The sequence below is a fragment of the Cyrtonyx montezumae genome, unplaced genomic scaffold (assembly GCF_038088225.1).
Source record: "Cyrtonyx montezumae isolate F1298 unplaced genomic scaffold, pur_monq_1.0 scaffold_10, whole genome shotgun sequence".
In the NCBI taxonomy this organism is placed as follows: Eukaryota; Metazoa; Chordata; class Aves; order Galliformes; family Odontophoridae; genus Cyrtonyx; species Cyrtonyx montezumae.
Genome location: NW_027071826.1, coordinates 2,875,266 through 2,892,734, shown reverse-complemented (window position 1 = coordinate 2,892,734; position 17,469 = coordinate 2,875,266). Strand labels below are relative to the sequence as shown.

General features: G+C 48.2%; 1 protein-coding gene across 3 annotated transcripts in view; it reads left to right on the top strand.

Annotated features, from left to right (window-relative positions):
• MDGA2 (MAM domain containing glycosylphosphatidylinositol anchor 2) overlaps window positions 1-17,469 on the top strand; it is a 267,795-nt gene that overhangs the window by 214,416 nt on the left and 35,910 nt on the right. For all 3 annotated transcript variants that reach the window (XR_010622915.1, XM_065748210.1, XM_065748222.1), the window contains one exon: window positions 13,331-13,479. Coding sequence is in view for 2 of the 3 variants with exons in the window: in XM_065748210.1 (XP_065604282.1) it covers window positions 13,331-13,479 (149 nt within the window). In the remaining variant the exon portion in view is untranslated. The remainder of the gene's footprint in view (window positions 1-13,330; window positions 13,480-17,469) is intronic.

Genomic DNA, 17,469 nt, shown 5'->3' with positions numbered 1-17,469 from the left:
CAGCCCGGCCGCACCCTTTGACCCACCCTCTCAGCTGTCCTGGGCGGCCGCGGCCATGGCGTTGCCGCAGTTGGGAGGCATGTGTCCGGACTGAGCTCATGGGCACGGCCTTCACAAAGCAGGCAGTAGCCCCCCAGGTTGTGGTGAGTGAGGATTGGCCTCTGCTATCATGTAACTGTCAACAGAATGGTTTGGGTCAGAAGGAACCCCAAATATCACCAAGTTCCAGCCCACTGCCCCAGGCAGGGTTACCAACCTTCAGATCCAGTACTAGACTAGCTTCCCCAGGGCACCATCCAACCTGGTCCTGAACACCTCCAGGGATGGAGCATCCATAGCCTGTCTAGTGATAGAACAAGAGGTCATGGCCTCAAGTATTGGCAGGGAAAGTTCACACTGGATATTCAGAAAGATTTGTTTACAGAAAGAGCACAGGCACAGCTGCCCAGGGAGTGGTGGGACACCATCCCTCAAGTGCTCCAGAAGCGTGGAGATGTGGCATTGAGGTACACGGTCAGTGGGCATGGTTGGGGTTAGGCTGGGATTGGGCTTGGGCATCTTGGTGGTCATTTGAAACCTTACTGATCTTGGGTTCTAAGCCAGGTTTGAGAAGGTGCAAGTGAAATAAATCACGTGGAAAAGAGGGTTGATTTATGTCAGCTGGGCCAACCTGAAGCAGATTTAACCTGCTACAACCCTCTGCTGCTCCACAGCACAGCATTACCTCCTTAACCGCCTGCGTGACGTTCTGATGTGGAATACCAGCATCTAAACCACAAAACCACAGCACTGTGATTCTCTACTTCTTTCTCTGGACATCCCCCTGATGCTCGCAGTGAGCCTTGCGAGGCTGAGGCCTGCGCTGGGGCCCTGTCTCCCACTAACGACAAGTGAAAACTGGAAGAACATTCTTCCCTTTTCTTTTTCCAATCTAACACAGCTACGTGTATTTTCGTATTAGCAGTACTAATGGCTACTCAGACAAAATGTGTGCTTTCCATTGGTGGTGTTCCTTTCATTTTTAAAGATGTCAGTAGGGTGATAAGTGATACTCACAGGCATGTCACCGGGATGGACGGTGGTGGCTAGGAAGCTTCCATGAGAAAGGCAAGCTCCATGCTGGAAATTCAGACGCATTCTTTTGTTAGAATAACAAATACCCACCCCGATAGGTGCCCTTCCCTCTCCATAATACACATTTCCCTCAGTGAGAATGGAGGAATTACATTTGCTTTGTTCTTTGAAATATTGATCTTTCCTTTAACGTGGGACGTCGCTCCTCAGCCCATTCAGCGCTGCTCGTGTTGGCAGGGTGTAACCCTGGTGTGACCGCAGTGCGAAGAAAACCAATCCAGTTTGGTGAACTGTGAATTCATCATGCAGACTTAGCGCCAGAGAGCCAGAAGGTTGTTGGATTTTTAAACCTGAATCACTCTATGCTGCTCCAATACTGTCATATTCCCTAATGCCTTCTTGCATCAGTCCTCTGTGTCCTCTCTGCTTGAGGAATCCCCACATGGGAACACAGGAGCCCTGAAGCAGTGTGTGAGTGCCTGTTAGCGATCTGCCATTGATTTTTAATCTAAAGATCCTCCCATCATTGTTATTTCTGTTGGTTTATTTCCCTTCGTTTGTTTGCTTCTTTGTTTCTAAGTCTAAGATTTTGTCATGACCTCTCCCCACTGCAGCACAGGGCATCCCTATGGAGACAGCTCACTGCTCGCCAGTCAGCACCAGCAGCTGCACTTCAGCCTTTTCTCACCCTTAGAGCAATTGTTCTGCACTTCATAGCCTCTTCCAGCTTACGCTGAGTGCAGCTCTCAAGCTGTCAGAGACACCAAGTGGGGGGGAACAGAAGGGCTGTGGGGACTCAGCCTCAGCCCCCACCTCACTGCCCACCACACAGCCCAGCCTCACTCTAGAGCAGAGAAAACAAGGCACATGAGGTCAGGGATGTCCAGGTGAATGAACCAAGAAACTCAGAAATCTCTTTTACAGCAGCCCACTTAGGCTGTCAGGCCTGTGGATGGTCCTATCCTTCCTGTATTCCTTTGTAGTTCTGTGCTCTGTCTGCTCCCTACCCCAAAGTTTTGTCATATTGGTCTGCTAGACAAGTTACTTATTTCACTTTTCTAGAGATCAATTTAAACAAGACATTTTCATATCATTGAAATCCAGACCATCTTGGAGCTTGCACATGTTACCGGGGGGCATCTCTGAAAACAAAGCACTCCTTGGACTCCTGTTCCCTCGTATGCTCATGTCGGATTCTGCCTGGCTGGGGAGCGTGGGGTGCCAACATACTGCTTTTAGATACTTCATCTGCCACGAGATTAGCCGTGACATTTTCCCGAACCATGGAGATACTTCTGGTAGTTTGGCCCTGGGTCGCTCAGCGACGCGTTCCCGTCTGTCAGGAGGCACTCAGATACTTTGCTTTAATGGGCAATTTTCTGATGGTTATCCTTTTGAAATCTGCCGGAGTGCAGGGCTGAGGCTGAGGTCTGATTCCCTTTGCTCTTTATCTTCTTCTCTTCGGTGGTGTTATTGAAAGCCTCAGTCTGAATTTTCATCTCCTCACTGCTGATTTACAGCCCGAACAAAGATGCTATCGTGGTGATGTCTGTTTCTGAAAATTGCTTTTAAACCACGCAAAAGTAGAGAACAGCACTTTTTCTCTCTTCTTTTTTTCTTTTTTTTCTTTTCCTATGTTTCAATGCCAGCATGACAGCTGTCTTATTTCCCTGGCAGTCAGCAGAGCCCATTGACTTCAGCGGGAGCACCAGGAGCTTGCTGCTGCTACTGTGGGACTCCCTGGGAGAAACAGTAACACTGGGCTGGAGATGCCCACGGGCTGTTCCGTGCTTGGCACCAGGTGAGCACGTTGGGTAGCGACTGCGTCACTGCCCAAGCCTTGTGTTCAGGTGAGGCTCCCACTGCAGCCAACATTTCTGATTATCTGCGTGGACCTGAGTGCATCTGGCCCCCTGAGTTTTACAAGGAAGTGAAGAGCATTGAGTATTCACCGAAGGACGAGTATTTCTGTCCTGAAAAAGTGAAGATGCTGCCAAAGGAGAAACCTGCTTTGGTATGAAGTGAGCAAATGGCCGCGTGGCACGCAGCCAAAAGGGCTTCGTGACAGGATGAGGATGAAATGGGAGCCTTCAAAGATGAAGTCAAAAAGAGGTTAAGCCCAGTAAAATGGAAGATGTTTTTTTGAGAAATGGCTTAGTTCAAAGAAAACCTATTCAAACATCGTAAGGGCTTCTTTAGTAGAATCAGTCATAGAATCCTGCAAGTTGGAAAAGACCTTAAAGATCATTGAGTCCAACCACGACCTAAACATACTACCCTAACTCTAACAGCCCTCCACCAAATCATGTCCCTGAGCATCACATCCAAACATCCAGGAATGGTGACTCAACCAGGGAAACACTTGAGGCTTTTTACCTCAGCTGCAAAATCCATGTCTGCGCTAATCTAAATAATTTATGTATATCCAGAAATTACATCCCTTTATATCTTCTAACGTGTTTATATTTTTCTTTCAATCAGTTTTGAGACCAGTGAGAGTACACGTGTTTTCTGGGCACTGGAGTGCATTTCCTGGAGTGGCTCAACTTGTTAGTTTAGCCTGAAATGTGCTAAAGGATAAAAAAAGAAAGCTGAATAAAATACGGGCCACATCCAGGGCAGTCAGCAAGCTGACCACTGCCAGGTAGGGGTGACATGGCCGTGGATGTGATTCCTGCTGCAGGAAGCAAACCAGTGACAGACAGAGGTGAAGCACACCGCTACAGAGGAGAAAATACAATCACTCTCTTCCTAGCACCAGCCCCAAGCTGGCACTGGATTAGTTCTATCATTACTCATTTTTGTTTAAGAGCAAAAGCTGAAGAATAATCAGTTTTTGTTTGATGCCAATCAAAACTTGTTTTCCATTTTCTATTAAAATTAGAATCAACAGTCAGATATTCACTTAACCTTTATAATTACGTGCATCTCTGTTACATAAACCTATTTCCTTGTAGCATCTTTTCCTGTGCTTTGGCTCCTGTTGGCTTTCTTTCAGCAGGGTCGTGGTGGGTCCCGGCCCGGCTCATTACACAACTGGACCAAAAAGGAAACAGGGTTGTTCAAAAGACCAAAGCTGAACTTTTGTCCTTCTGGTTACCAGACAAAAACCCAGCAGAGTTGGCTGAAGGAGCAGTGCTGGTGCTCAAAACATTGCCAAAAATGATTAAATGGCTTCACACACCCGAGCAGTTCAAACACAGTTTCACACGCTGGAAACGGGAATGGCTCCAAGTGACATAGGCTGCCCAGAGAGGTGTGGTGCCCCATGCCTGCAGACACCCAACGTCAGGGGATGGGCTCTGAGCACTGATGGAGCTGTGGGTGCCCCTGTGCACTGCAAGGAGTGATAACAGAGAGCCTTGAAGGGTCCCTTCCAACTCAAAGCATTCTATGGTTTTGTGATACAAAAACATGGCAAGGAGGAGGGATACAATAGCAAAATCTGAGAGGAGGAGTCATAGCCTGGAGTTGTGTCTGAAGCTAAATTTCACCTTTGGGTCCATTTTCTTGGGTAAAACTTTTTCTCTCTGAGTGCTCAGGCACTGGGATGGCCTGCCCAGGAAGGTGCTGGAGTCGCTGTCCCTGGCAGTGTTCAAGAGATGTCTGGATGAGGAGCTACGAGATATGGGTTAGTGCTTGTGGTAGCAATGGGAATGGGTGGATGGTTGGACCGGATGATCCTGTAGGTCCTTTTCAACCTTGTGATTCTATGATTGGAGCATACACCACCTTCTTTTGGAGCCCGGCTCCCTCAGCACAGGGCTTCCTGGCACCAGGCACAGGCTTTCCTTTGTTCTCAGGCAGGAGCCATGTCATTGGCTGAACAAAAGCCATATCTGAGGATCTGTGCTGGAAGGCTGGCTGTCCTCTTGATGTCTAACTTCATTTCCCTTCCTTTAGTTTTAAAACCGTTCCCCTTTGTCCTGTCACTTTCATTTGCCTCTTTTTGCTTTGGTGGAGCCCCAGTGCAGCATCACATCTGCATTTGACTCATTCTCACTCAGGTTCATTGGGAAGTACTCACTCTGTTTCAATCTCCAGGTTGACCCTATAATTCACTTTTCAAGTTGACTGGTCCTACCATTTTCCAGTGGTGTGGTGGAATTCAGTTCTTGGCAAGAATTCCTTTAAAGCTCTTTGAAAACGATGCAGTGTTTAAAACTGGATGCAGTTTGTTGAAGCTGCATGTTTTGAAAGCATGTTAGCAGCATGCAGTCTCGTTTCTGAAGTCAGCTGTATGTGTGCCCAATCTGTCAGTTGAATTTCTCATGACAAGTGGACAGAACTTCATGTGAGTGTAATTAAAGTGTAATTACCAGGCTGTAACACTCAAGGTGAGGGCTGCCCTGGGTGCACATCCCCACAGCCACGTTTTTCCTTTGGCTGTGGCAGACATGGCTCCAGCTTCCCTTTTAGTCTGGCCCTTTGTAGAAGGAATTCAGACATCGCTGTCTGAAAACATGTCTGGAGCTAACTTAATCCACCTCACCCAACTCCCCTTTGCTTCTCAGTGTCAGACAGGTCTGCCGTGGTTGTATCACTAGCCAAGAGAGGTATGTTTGTTAGCTGATGCCAAATCGTGTGTGAGAGCCACTGCATTATTTGTATTTACATCCTTTTGTGCTTCCACTGTGTGCAGACTTAATCGTGACTGCTGTTGTACGGAGGTTTTTTCCTGCATGCAAATGGCTCATCATTTACCAGGACTGCTTGCAGGAATGCTGCAGATGCCTGGATACAGCAGAGATGTGCAGGGCAGCAGTGAGGAAGGTCAGAGGCACATATTTCAGCAGCTCAGAAGCAGGGAGCAGCCTCCATCTCCGCAGGCAAGCATCAGTTTTCCCTTTTCTCAGCGCAGATCTGTGTCACAGGCAGGATCCTTCCAGCTGGTTGGAAAGGCTGTGAGGTTCGGTGAGCAAACATGAGGCTGAGGTCGAGGTCAGACCACCTGAGCTCCATCAGCTGTTATGTGTCAGCAGAGTGAGTGGGTTGGCTTCCTGCTAAATTAATTTATTCTGTTGTGAAGACATCCATACAAACTACCTCTAAATCTTCACTGTCTGCAGCACTGTTTCTCTCAGGAAGATTTGATTACAAGCTGACTATAAGTTCCTAGCTTTCCAGTAAGTCTAAATGAATGTTACAGGCTATAAACTCACTATATAAGTTATAATCTTTCATGTAAAGCCTAATGATGGTTGCAGTAGCATTTATATCTTTCTCAAGGATGGTAGAAAATTTTTTCCTGTGCCACTGGCTGCAGTAGTCTTGTATTCCAGTTCCACTTCTCATTCTAATAGTCAGGATTTTTATTTCTGTTCCTATCCAGTCTACATTTCCCCTTGTCTGTTCTCCCACATAGGAACAGTCATGGGTGGCTGGGAGCTTCAGGAGACAGCTGAAGACCATGTGTCACTGTATATTCTCGCCTGTGTGGTCTTGAAATTCCTCCTGAAGCATCACTACTGTTACAGAAAATTATTTCTCATTCATCAGCTGGGCACAGCAGGTATTTGACTTTAATTAAAGACCTTGGAGACCGTGGAGAGGATAAGTGCTCATGAGCCCAGAGAGTCTCCTAAAAACATCCAACAGGAAAGGCAATCTCCAGAGCTCACAGAAGGTCCGTGCTGTGCTTCCCACTGCTGCAGGACATGCTCCAGAAGGAGCTGAGCCAGCAGCTGTCTGCCTGACAGCTTGGGGTATTTATTTCTCACAGGGAATCAGTGTGGCCAGCAGTGCCCAATGTGACCAAAGGTTTCCAGGTGCTGTTACCAGATCCCAGCCATGCCTTTCCTGTCAACAAGGAAGAGGAGAAAGATGAAGTAAATTGATTACAGCTTAAGGCCAAAGCATTTCATTTGGAGAGTGCAGGAATGGATTAGGGAAAAATTCCCTTCCAAATAGCGGCGATGCAGTGGCACTGCAGTCTCCAAACCTGGAGCAGTGGAGGTGTGGCACTGAGGGATGTGGGCAGTGGGTATGGTGGGCTGAGCTGGGGTTGAGCTTGGAGTTTTCAGAGGTCTTTTCCAATTGGAATGATTCTGTGATTCTATCTGAGGTTTTCACAGCGGTGCAGATTGATTTATTTGTGAACCTTTGTGACGTAGTAGAGAAAACTGAGTCACTCAGGAAAAGCAAGGATGGGGACTGTGACTGTGCCAAGCACCAGTGCAATACCTCTGCTGGCACATGCTGCTTTGGGTTTAGCAGTGTTCCTGCGGGCCGTGCCCTGAAGACTACAAAAGGAGCCATGCAGGAGCCTGACCTGCTTTGTGCTGTGCTGTGCAGTGAAGCTGATAAGAGGAAACCAAAGAATCCCAAACATTGACCACAAGATGCTTTGTGCAGTGAGGATAATTCAGGAGAGTGGAGCAACATTTGGGTTGAAGAGCTTTGATTGCACTGAGAAGCATGTTTGCTTGTGTGATGTGAGGGCATGGCGTTGTCTCTGGAGTGATCAGAGCAGCCACAGGTACTTATATTCAGCAGCAACTGGGGAGGTACAGAGGAGATAAGGGGAACATGAACGTACAACTCTGCACACCAAGAGAAGAGAGCTGACAGCAACCTGAAAAGCTACTGGAGGAGCCTGAACCAGGGACAGGACTGGAGCTGGAGTCAGTGGACTTGTCCAAGGGGCAGCTGTGGGACCCAGCAGCATGGGATGCTTGGAGGATGTTTTTGGCACCAGCACAGAGTGGCTGTGGGGTGATGCCATGGCTGCAGGATGGTGCAGGTCCAGCAGCAGCCACATTCTCATGCTGCTCCTTCCTTTATCAAGTCTTTAGCACTTACTGGCACGTGACACCGTTTCCCCTTCCATGGGTGGGTTTCTTGCCGAGCTCACATCGGTGTCAGACAAATTGCAGCCTGCACCATGAACGGAGGCTTCGCTTTGCTGTGTTCAGCCACGTTCCACCTCGCTCTAGGAGCTCAGGCACAGATGTGTGCATGCATGGATGTGTATGTGCACATGTATGTACAGGGCATACATAAGCGTGTGCGTGTGTAAAAATAATAACCTACAATTTTAGCAAGCGTGCAGACGTCCCCGGGAGCTGGCAGAGGGATTTCCCCATAGAACCAGCGGGGCTGTGAGCAGCCAGTCTCAGCCAGCAGGTGGCGGCTGGGCTGCGAATGGGGTTGGGGTTAGGGATGGAGTTGGATGTAGGATGGTATCCCAGGGATTACCGAGTCCAACTCCTGGCTTCACGCAGCACCACCCAAACCCTATGTCAGAGCGGTGTCCCTGAGCTCTGGCAGCTCCAGGCCTGACCCCCTCGACCCACCCCTGACAGATTCCCACGTCAGCATCCGTCTCGGTCTGACAGCTGGGGCTGCAGGGTCAGACTGTGGTGCTGAGATTCTCAGGCTCTGTATTTGACTCCAAGCAATACCCATTCTGGGAGTGGCTTTTCAGGAGGGCTGAGGTAGGGCCACGTCTGTGCTCTTTGCCACCCATCCTCGAGTCTTGGCCAGACAGTATCTTAGAGATGTTGCACAGACAAAACCCACAGCGTAGTGCTGCACCTGGAAAGGTTTAAGGTTTTACAGATTGTCTCAGTTGTAGAATATTGCCTGCAAGGAAGTGGTGCGAGGGGTGACGATGATTGCAAGCAGCGATGAGGATATCTGTAGCTGCATTGCTGGAGAAAGAAATAAACCAAACCTTTCATTTTTAGCCTTAGTTTCAGACTGTAGTTTTTTGAGAGACAGATTACCATGGAGGAGAGCAGTGTGAGCAGTGTGGCTTTGGTGTGGAGCAGGTCGTGCATGAGATCCAGAAGGCAGGAGAAGGCTGCAGATGGGGCCTGCATGTGGTATAGCAGAGCAGCACCCAGGGATGGGGCTGTGCAGCAGAGTGAGCCCGCAGGAAGGAGGACATACATCCTATGAGAGCTGAAGGCCGTGCATCCCAAACTGCTTGTGCAGTTGTCTGGCACTGGTGGGAATGGGCTGGTGGTGGGAAGCCCAAAGTGGGTCAAGGAGATCATAGAGTCGTAGAACCACAGAATATTTTGAGTTGGGACTCTTAATGGTTTTCTGGTCCAGCCGCCCCACAACGAGCAGGGACACTCGCAGCCCATCCCCTGACCTTGTGTGTCTGCAGGGACGGGGCACCACCACCTCTGTGGGCAGCCTGTGCAGAGCTGGATGTTCACTTTCCCACATGCAGATACAGAACAAAGCATCTCCGCTTCCTTATTGAAAATCCTTCGTAAAATATATATGCAGCAATAAAGCAGAGCACAGTAATGGGCAGAATTTTTCATAAACTTTGTGTCTCCCACTATTTTACACCGTTAAAAATATCGCTTTGTTTAGGATTTATAATCTCCGTGAATTTTAAAGATAGAAAGGTCTGGAGCTGGGTTTGCCAGAAGGGGAAGCATTTGTAAATCTCTGATTTTATTTTATCTTTCCTTCAACGTTTATAGCTGCTGTTACAGAGCGCGAGACGCCCCGCTCATTGCTTACGCTGAACTCCTTGTCACGTTAAGTTAAAGTGCATATGTGCTACCAATATGGATCTGAGACAGCAAAGATGCTGCCTTTGCAAACATCCTAACGCCGAGCGAATTAGCAGAAATAGATCTGAAGATAGGGGAAACATAAACAGACAGCGCAGGGAAATGGATCCTTCCGTGCTGTGTCTGTGTGTCTACCAAAGCTGTCACTTCCTGGTGCTTTGCCTGCGTGGTTACTCCTGTTTGTTTCTGCATGACAAGCAGCATCAACACTCACCCGGCACTCGCAGGCTCCATCTGGGTTTGCAGTCAGCTGCTATAATTAGGGAGAGAACGGCGTTGTTCAGTTTATTGCCGTTGCTGGAAATCAGTGGGTTGTGTTTGCACTCATTACCGTTCAGATTTACAGTGCATGTTCTCCATTTCTTACATTACGTTGGAACGCGTCCACTGGCAGCTGAAGTAAAACGATTATTTTGGAGATTATTTCATTTTTTCTAAGGGAGAAATGACTGAGTGAGGTGAAAAAGAAGCGTGCCTGGTCAAGGTGCCAGCCCAGGAGTGAGTGCATCCATTCCCTTCTGCTCAGGATAGCACTTAGGCTTTCGCTGAGATCTCAGAGATGCAGAGAGGAGGCACAAATCAGCAGCAAGCCATCCACAGGGCTTTTCTTTTTACTTGCTTTCTATGAATCAGTTCCCTACTGCCTTTCATGCTGTTTCTGGGCACATGCTAGCAGGGAGTCAGTAGCTAATATTTTAGATGTAGTGCCTAGAGGAGCTGGGATGCTGTGTGCAGCAAGCTGCACAGTGGGTGCAGGGGGCTCCAAGTGAGGGCTGCTGCAGGGATAGGCCTTTGCATGTGCTCTGCAGCACTGGGACTGGTGACACAGGTGATGCTTGCCCCTCCCCGACCCCTCTTAGATCAATGTGAAATAAGCAGTGACTGAAGCTATGTGTATAACTTGATGGCTGTTATCCTTCAGAAAATAATGATGTTTTAACAGTGTCTGCTACTTTATCTGCTTTCGTACTAGTAAGCTCCTGACGCCTCATCTGCACATCGGCATAACATTCATGTCTGCTTATGGTTTGGCCAGCATGTACTTGTGCAGCTGTTGCAAATTGATTGAACAGCTGACGGTGATTTATAGACAGATAAAAGCATCAATGCAGCTGTATCCTAGGTGCACCTAGCACAAGATGCAATATTGTTTTATGGATCTATTTTCCACTCTCAGTGACTTCTCACATGAAAATAAGTTGTTAGGAAGCGTCGATCTGCCTGAGGGTAGGAAAGCCCTACAGAGGGACCAGGACAGGCTGATTCAATGGGCTGAGGCCAAGGGGATGAGGTTCACTAAGACCAAGTGCCAGGTCCTGCGCTTTGCTCATCCCAACCAGATTTTGTTCATCAGAACAAAACAGCAGCGGAAAACTGATTTATTAAATAAGATATCAGAATGCAAAAAAACACAATATAATCTGAATTGAAGCTAATAAATCAAATAAAATGTCCAAATCTCCACCTAACTTGCTCATGACAAGCAAAAGCTCTATACATATATAGGTCAACATCATACAAAGTCAACGGATTTCCTGGAATTCACAGAATCACAGAATCATAGGGGTTGGAAGGGACCTCCAGAGATCATCGAGTCTGCAGGTTCCCTACACCAGGTCGCACAGGTAGGCATCCAGGCAGGTCTTGAATATCTCCAGAGAAGAAGATTCCACAACTCCCCTGTGCAGCCTGTGCCAGTGCTCCGTCACCCTCACCGTAAAGAAGTTCTTGCACGCATTTGTGCGGAACTCCTGTGCTGCAGTTTCTGTCTGTTCCCCCTTTTCCTGTCTCCACACACTGCTGAAAAGAGTCTGGCATCACTACTTTGCCCCCCACACCTCAGGTATTTATAAACCTGGATCAGGTCTCCTCTCAGTCTTCTTTTCTCAAGGCTAAAGAAACCCAGTTCACTTAGCCTTTCTTCACAGGGGAGATCCTTCAGGCCCTTCACCGTCTTTGTGGCCCTCTGCTGCTCTCTTTCCAAGAGTTCCCTGTATAAAAAATATATACTGGACACAGTACTCCAGATGAGGCCTTACCAGGGCAGAGTAGAGGGGGAGGATCACCTCCCCTGACCTGCTGGCCACGCTCTTTTTAATGCACCCCAGAATGCCATTGGCCTTCTTGGCCACGAGGGCACACTGCCTCTGAGTTCTGGCTGCTCAGGAAGATGTCCGAGTGTCCTTGCTGCACCCCGAACAGCAACTCAACGAGGAGCTTCTCTCCGCTGGAGGTGTCTTTCAGCTGGAGCTTGCAGGAGCGGCAGGAGGGCAGCACCTGCAGCTCGTAGGCGTGCGCATGGGGGGTGGCCGTCCAGACTGTTGGCACCTGTACGTTGAACCAGGTGACAGTTTTCTGCACATCCAGGTAGGAGCCAGTGCAGAGCGTGTGGAGGAGGCTGGGTTGCTGGATTCTGCACAGCTTGCCAACAGGGTTGTGGAGGAAGCACATCTCTGGGATGAAGACGTGCCCTCTTGGGGCCTGCATGGGCACGAGCAGGCGGTAGACAGTGTCCTTCTCTGGTGGACTCCAGCCTTCAAAGGCAGTGCCCACCCCAATGGCAGGCAGCAGCACTGGGAATATTCTGTCCGAGCAGAGAAATGCAAAGATCTCCAGGAGGTCATTCATCAGCTCCTCCACCAGCTAAACCACAAAACCACAGCACTGTGATTCTCTACTTCTTTCTCTGGACATCCCCCTGATGCTCGCAGTGAGCCTTGCGAGGCTGAGGCCTGCGCTGGGGCCCTGTCTCCCACTAACGACAAGTGAAAACTGGAAGAACATTCTTCCCTTTTCTTTTTCCAATCTAACACAGCTACGTGTATTTTCGTATTAGCAGTACTAATGGCTACTCAGACAAAATGTGTGCTTTCCATTGGTGGTGTTCCTTTCATTTTTAAAGATGTCAGTAGGGTGATAAGTGATACTCACAGGCATGTCACCGCGATGGACGGTGGTGGCTAGGAAGCTTCCATGAGAAAGGCAAGCTCCATGCTGGAAATTCAGATGCATTCTTTTGTTAGAATAACAAATACCCACCCTGATAGGTGCCCTTCCCTCTCCATAATACACATTTCCCTTGTTTCCCACGTTTTTCACGTTTATTAAGAAGGCTGTAATACCTTTCTGGTGACTTGCTTGTGAATCAGGATGTGCTGTGAAATGGTGTTTCCGCTCGTGTATCTCCTGTGCAGATTGGTGTGTTCAGCTAAATAACGTACACAACGCTGTAAATCTACGCATCTGCCATGTTGCAAAAGACTGCTTGTGTACATTTTCACTTGGGAAGTGGGAAAGAAGATGCAATGAAGGCAGCAGTCGCTGGATATATCCATTGTTTGTACGGATGTCTTTCCGTATTATTTGTGCCAGGTCCAGCAGCTGTCGCTGAGCCTTTCCCCGCTCAGTGCTGCGTGGTTTGTTTTGATTTCTCTATTCCAGTTAGCTGAGCCATGAGGAATGAGCACCGAGATGCATTGCATTGCTCCAGCTTGGCTTTGTCAGGAGCTCAGGGAATTTTTCCCCTTCCCTGCCCACACCTGGGCCCGTGATGCCACTGAGGAGTGAATCAGTGGCAAACTATTGCCCCTGGATGATGCATAACAAAATGACTCAAAAGACAGAGGTGGGGGGTGGTCGCAGTCTGCAGCATGTAGCTGCACAACCACCTCTCTGACCATCTTGCTTTGTTTTCCCTTTTTTGTTGCTGTCTTCTGCAGGCAAGGCTTATGCCCCAGAGTTTTACTATGACACTTACAACCCGCTGTGGCAGAACCGGCCCCGTGTGTACTCCTACAGCCTGCAGTGGACCCAGATGAACCCCAACGCTGTGGACCGCATCCTCGCCTACCGCCTGGGGATTAGGCAGGTGAGGCAAGAAGCTCCTTCATTCAGGAGGTGCCCATTGGTGTGCTTACCTCTGCCCAGGCTGCCTGCCTTTATGTTATTTGTTTTATTCTTTTATGTTATTTTACTTTATTTCACTCTGTGTTTTTTATTTTCCTCCCTCTTTCCTCCTTCTGTGAATCAGAACGCTCTCTCCCCGTTACAGAAGTTTTGCTGTCAACTTGCAGATGTGGTCCTCTGCTGTGTGCAGATCCTGGAAGCTAATTTGCACATTTCCAGTGTGAAAGGCAGAGATTAAAGAGCTGCTTCTCAGAGGGTTTGCAGAGGCTGCATCTCAAGACACATTAGGAAGATTACATAAAAGAAGCTTGCAATGAAATTAAACTCTTTATGTATCTATATATCTTTTATAGTGATCTTCTACATAAATAGATAACTGTAGGAGCAGCTGTAGCTTTCCTTCAGAAACATTTAGTTACCCTTGGGAACAGAGCCATCTTTTCTGACCATGGTGAAGTTGAGCTTGTGTGGGTCTTAGGAGATTCTCCAAGGACTTTTCAATGGGGCTTGGCTCTCTTGCAGAGGAATTGACAGCTATCACCATTCATTCACCCCTTCACAGTGTTAGAAGCATCATCTGTCTTCTTTTGATGTGATCACTACAAAGCTTGAGTTCTAATAGCCAATTAGAGAACCAATTTGGGCATTGCTTAAATTCATTAAATGAAAACACCCCTCTTTACTCCACTGCATGGGGCAAAATGGTTAGTTTGCTCTTGCACCCTCCACCAGCTAAGTCAATGCAAAAAATCACAAGTATGTCTTCTGAAGGCAGAAAATGTTTGTGCCACACCATTTGCCTGTGGTCCTGTCCAGAATCTATTATCCTTGCCGAATGTTACAGATGTACCAAAGGCTGATACTGACAACTTGATTTTTGGCAGTCTCGGGCTTTCTCAAGGGAAAAATGCCTGGTTTGGAAATGATGCTTCTTTCTATGAGCTCCTCCTTGGCCACCGTGGTCACTTCTGAGTCATACTGGACTTGCTGGCTGCCAACCTAAGGTGTTGAATGTCCAGGCTCTCAGCCTGGACCTGCTGCCATTAAGTTAAGATGTTCCATTGCCAATGTGGGAGAATCCACCTGCAGTAGTCTGGGGCCTTGTTTTGCACTCTCCTGTTGAACTGGCCTTCCTTAAGTTGTATCTGAATTGATTGTGCAAGGAGGTAGGTTCAGTTATTCAGTGCCTGAAATAAGTCTGTGCAGGGAGACTTGGAAGCAGGGATAAAGTCCAATTCCTGAAGGCATAGATAGATAGTGCAAATTTGAGGGCTGGAGGTATTTTGTGGCCTCACAGATCTCCTGCTGGGATGAGCTTGGCGAGCTGCAGAACAAGCACCCAGCTGAGCTGGTGGTGCTGGGCAGCTCCTGGGCAGGGCTTGCTGGGAGGTCCAGGGTTGGATGGTTCAGAAATGAACCACCAGAAATGAAAATCAGTGACTTTTAATAAATGTTTGTGCCATTCAGCACAGATCACTTGTGTTACTCCTGCTTCCCAAGAGGAATTTACTAAATTTAAGAATTTGCTGAAGAAAAATAATACATAATGAAATCAGTGGCATTAGGTGTTTCCGCTGCTTCTTTTTTTCCTCCTCATTCTGTTTTAATTTACTTTTAATTATCAATTTTGTGTGTTTAAAATTAGTAGTTACTTTACCTTAATTACCTCGACAACCCTTCTATTGGGTTAATCAAAACAAGTTTTGTTCCTCTGTCTGAAGACATGTCTAAAACGTGAGTGATTTAGAAACTAGCAAGCCATCCAAACACACTCACCCATTACTGCAGTAGTTTCCCTGAAACACAGGCAGTAATTAGCATCCTTCCTTCCCTTGGCACCCACAACTACCTGTTGCTAGCACACTGCCCTCTGAAATGATGGTGTTTGGATCATTTACTCAGCAGTGCATTTTTATAATGCATTGCAAAACACTGCCAGTGGGTTGGGTCAGTGTTTTGGTGTCTGCTTGTGGTTAGATGGACAGCATTACCTTTGTCTGATTGGTAAACTGGTTTTGCAATTGGAGTGCTGAGATCTGAGTCCCAGTGCCTGTTCCTCTTTACTTGACCTGTACATTGCTGTTTAGGTGAAGAATCCAGGCAGGAAGCTGGGAATATATGTGGGATTTTGGAGGGCCTGGGACTGGATGCGGGTTGCAGAGCTGTGTGACCACCTGGTCTGCAGAGCCAGAGCTACTTGAGGACTCTCTGCCCTGTAAAAACACAAGAGCAGCAGGTCTTACATGCACTCACCAAGTACCTCTGTGGGTATTTGATTGGAGCCCTAGGTTAGTGGCCGGTTCCTTGTTGCTGTTCAAGGAGGAGCAACAGAAGTGTGCACGCTGCTCAGTCAATGTCCTCAGAGCCAAAGAATGCCAGCACCAAGGAGCTGCTGTTCCTGCATTGCATCACCTGGAAGTGAAGACAGGGGCTGTGCTTCTTAAGAAGTGGTGCTAAGCACGGAGTGAATTCTCAGAAGGCAACAACAGAAGGATCTGGGGTTAAGGAGCAATCAGAGCGCTCTAAAATAATTCCTGCTGCTTCCCAGTGCTCCCAGGAGCACCTGTGCACACTGCTGTGCTGTCCAGACGTGCTCAGCTGGAAACCTGCTGCTGCCATCCTGCTGCTGCGTGGAGTGTGTAGCTTCAGTGATGGCATGGTGTGACCTGGGAAATTCTCCTCAGGGGAGACATGAGATGCCTCAGGTCCACCCAGCTGCCCTTCTGCTCACAGGCAGAGAGAACAAATGAATCTCATTGCAAACCCTTCTGACCTCAGCATGACCAAGCTCCTTTGCATCAGAATCTCTGCTCCCTCTGCTTTATGCCAGTGCAACGCTTTTGGCACTGGAAGAAGGAGAGGTCGAGAGTTTGGGAAATTGATCTCACTTTACAATTGTGAAAAATCCCAAAGGAATTCAAACTTACTTCAGACTGCTAGGGGGAAGGGACTGCAGATTTCCCTCTGTTCCTGAGTCAAATTCACTCTGAGTAAATTACAGTCAGAGAGGGATGGGGCCATAAACAAACCACCCCTTTGATTGTGAAGCCAGCAGGTCTAGGAAGTCTGCTTCTTCTGAAGAAGTCTCCAGAAGCTGTTTTTGTTCTGTTTTTTACTGCTACCTGCTCTACAGCTGCTTCTATAGGACTGTGTCCATGCAGGAACATGCAGCCTTTAGTCCGGCAGAGTGGGTCCAGTGGGTCCCCAGACCCGTCAGTCTGAAGCCCACACTCTGCAGGTGACCCAGGCTATGGATGGGGCCATGGGCAGCCTGAGCTGGTGGGGGGGCACCCAGCCCATGGCAGAGGTGGGGCTGGGGGATTTGGGGTCCCATCCGACCCATCCGGTGATGTTTTGATTCTGTGGTTCTTTGATTTTCCACAAAGGTTAAAGGCAAGTTGAGAGAAACCAGCACTGTAAACACTGGGAATGTTCTCTGAGAGAATCCGAATCCATAATTGTAGGGGTCAGACGGGACCTCCAGAGATCATGGAGTCCAACCCCCTACAAAGCAGCTCCCAGCCCAGGTTGCACAGGTAGGCATCCAGGTGGGTCCTGAACATCTCCAGAGAAGGAGACCCCACCACCTCTGTGCAGCTCCAGTGCTCCATCACTGCACTGTGAAGAACTACAGAGCTTCGCTTAGTGCCAGGCCAGGGAAACCAAGTGCAAATGGGAGAGCAAAGATGCTGTGATGAAGAGGCAGTGGGAGGAGAGAAAAGTATCATTTTTCTGCCAAGAGTGTGAAAATGGCAGCAGATGAATGGAAATAACGTATTTACTAAAGTCACACACTTGTAGAATGAAAGCTACTCAGGAGAAATGTATGTGTGTTAGCACACTCCAGGCCCCCACCTGACGGGCAATCAATTTGCAGATGTTCACTCTGTCAAGATAGTGGTGCTGTCATCACACGAGTCAACCTACTGCGAAGAGTAAGACATTTTGAAGC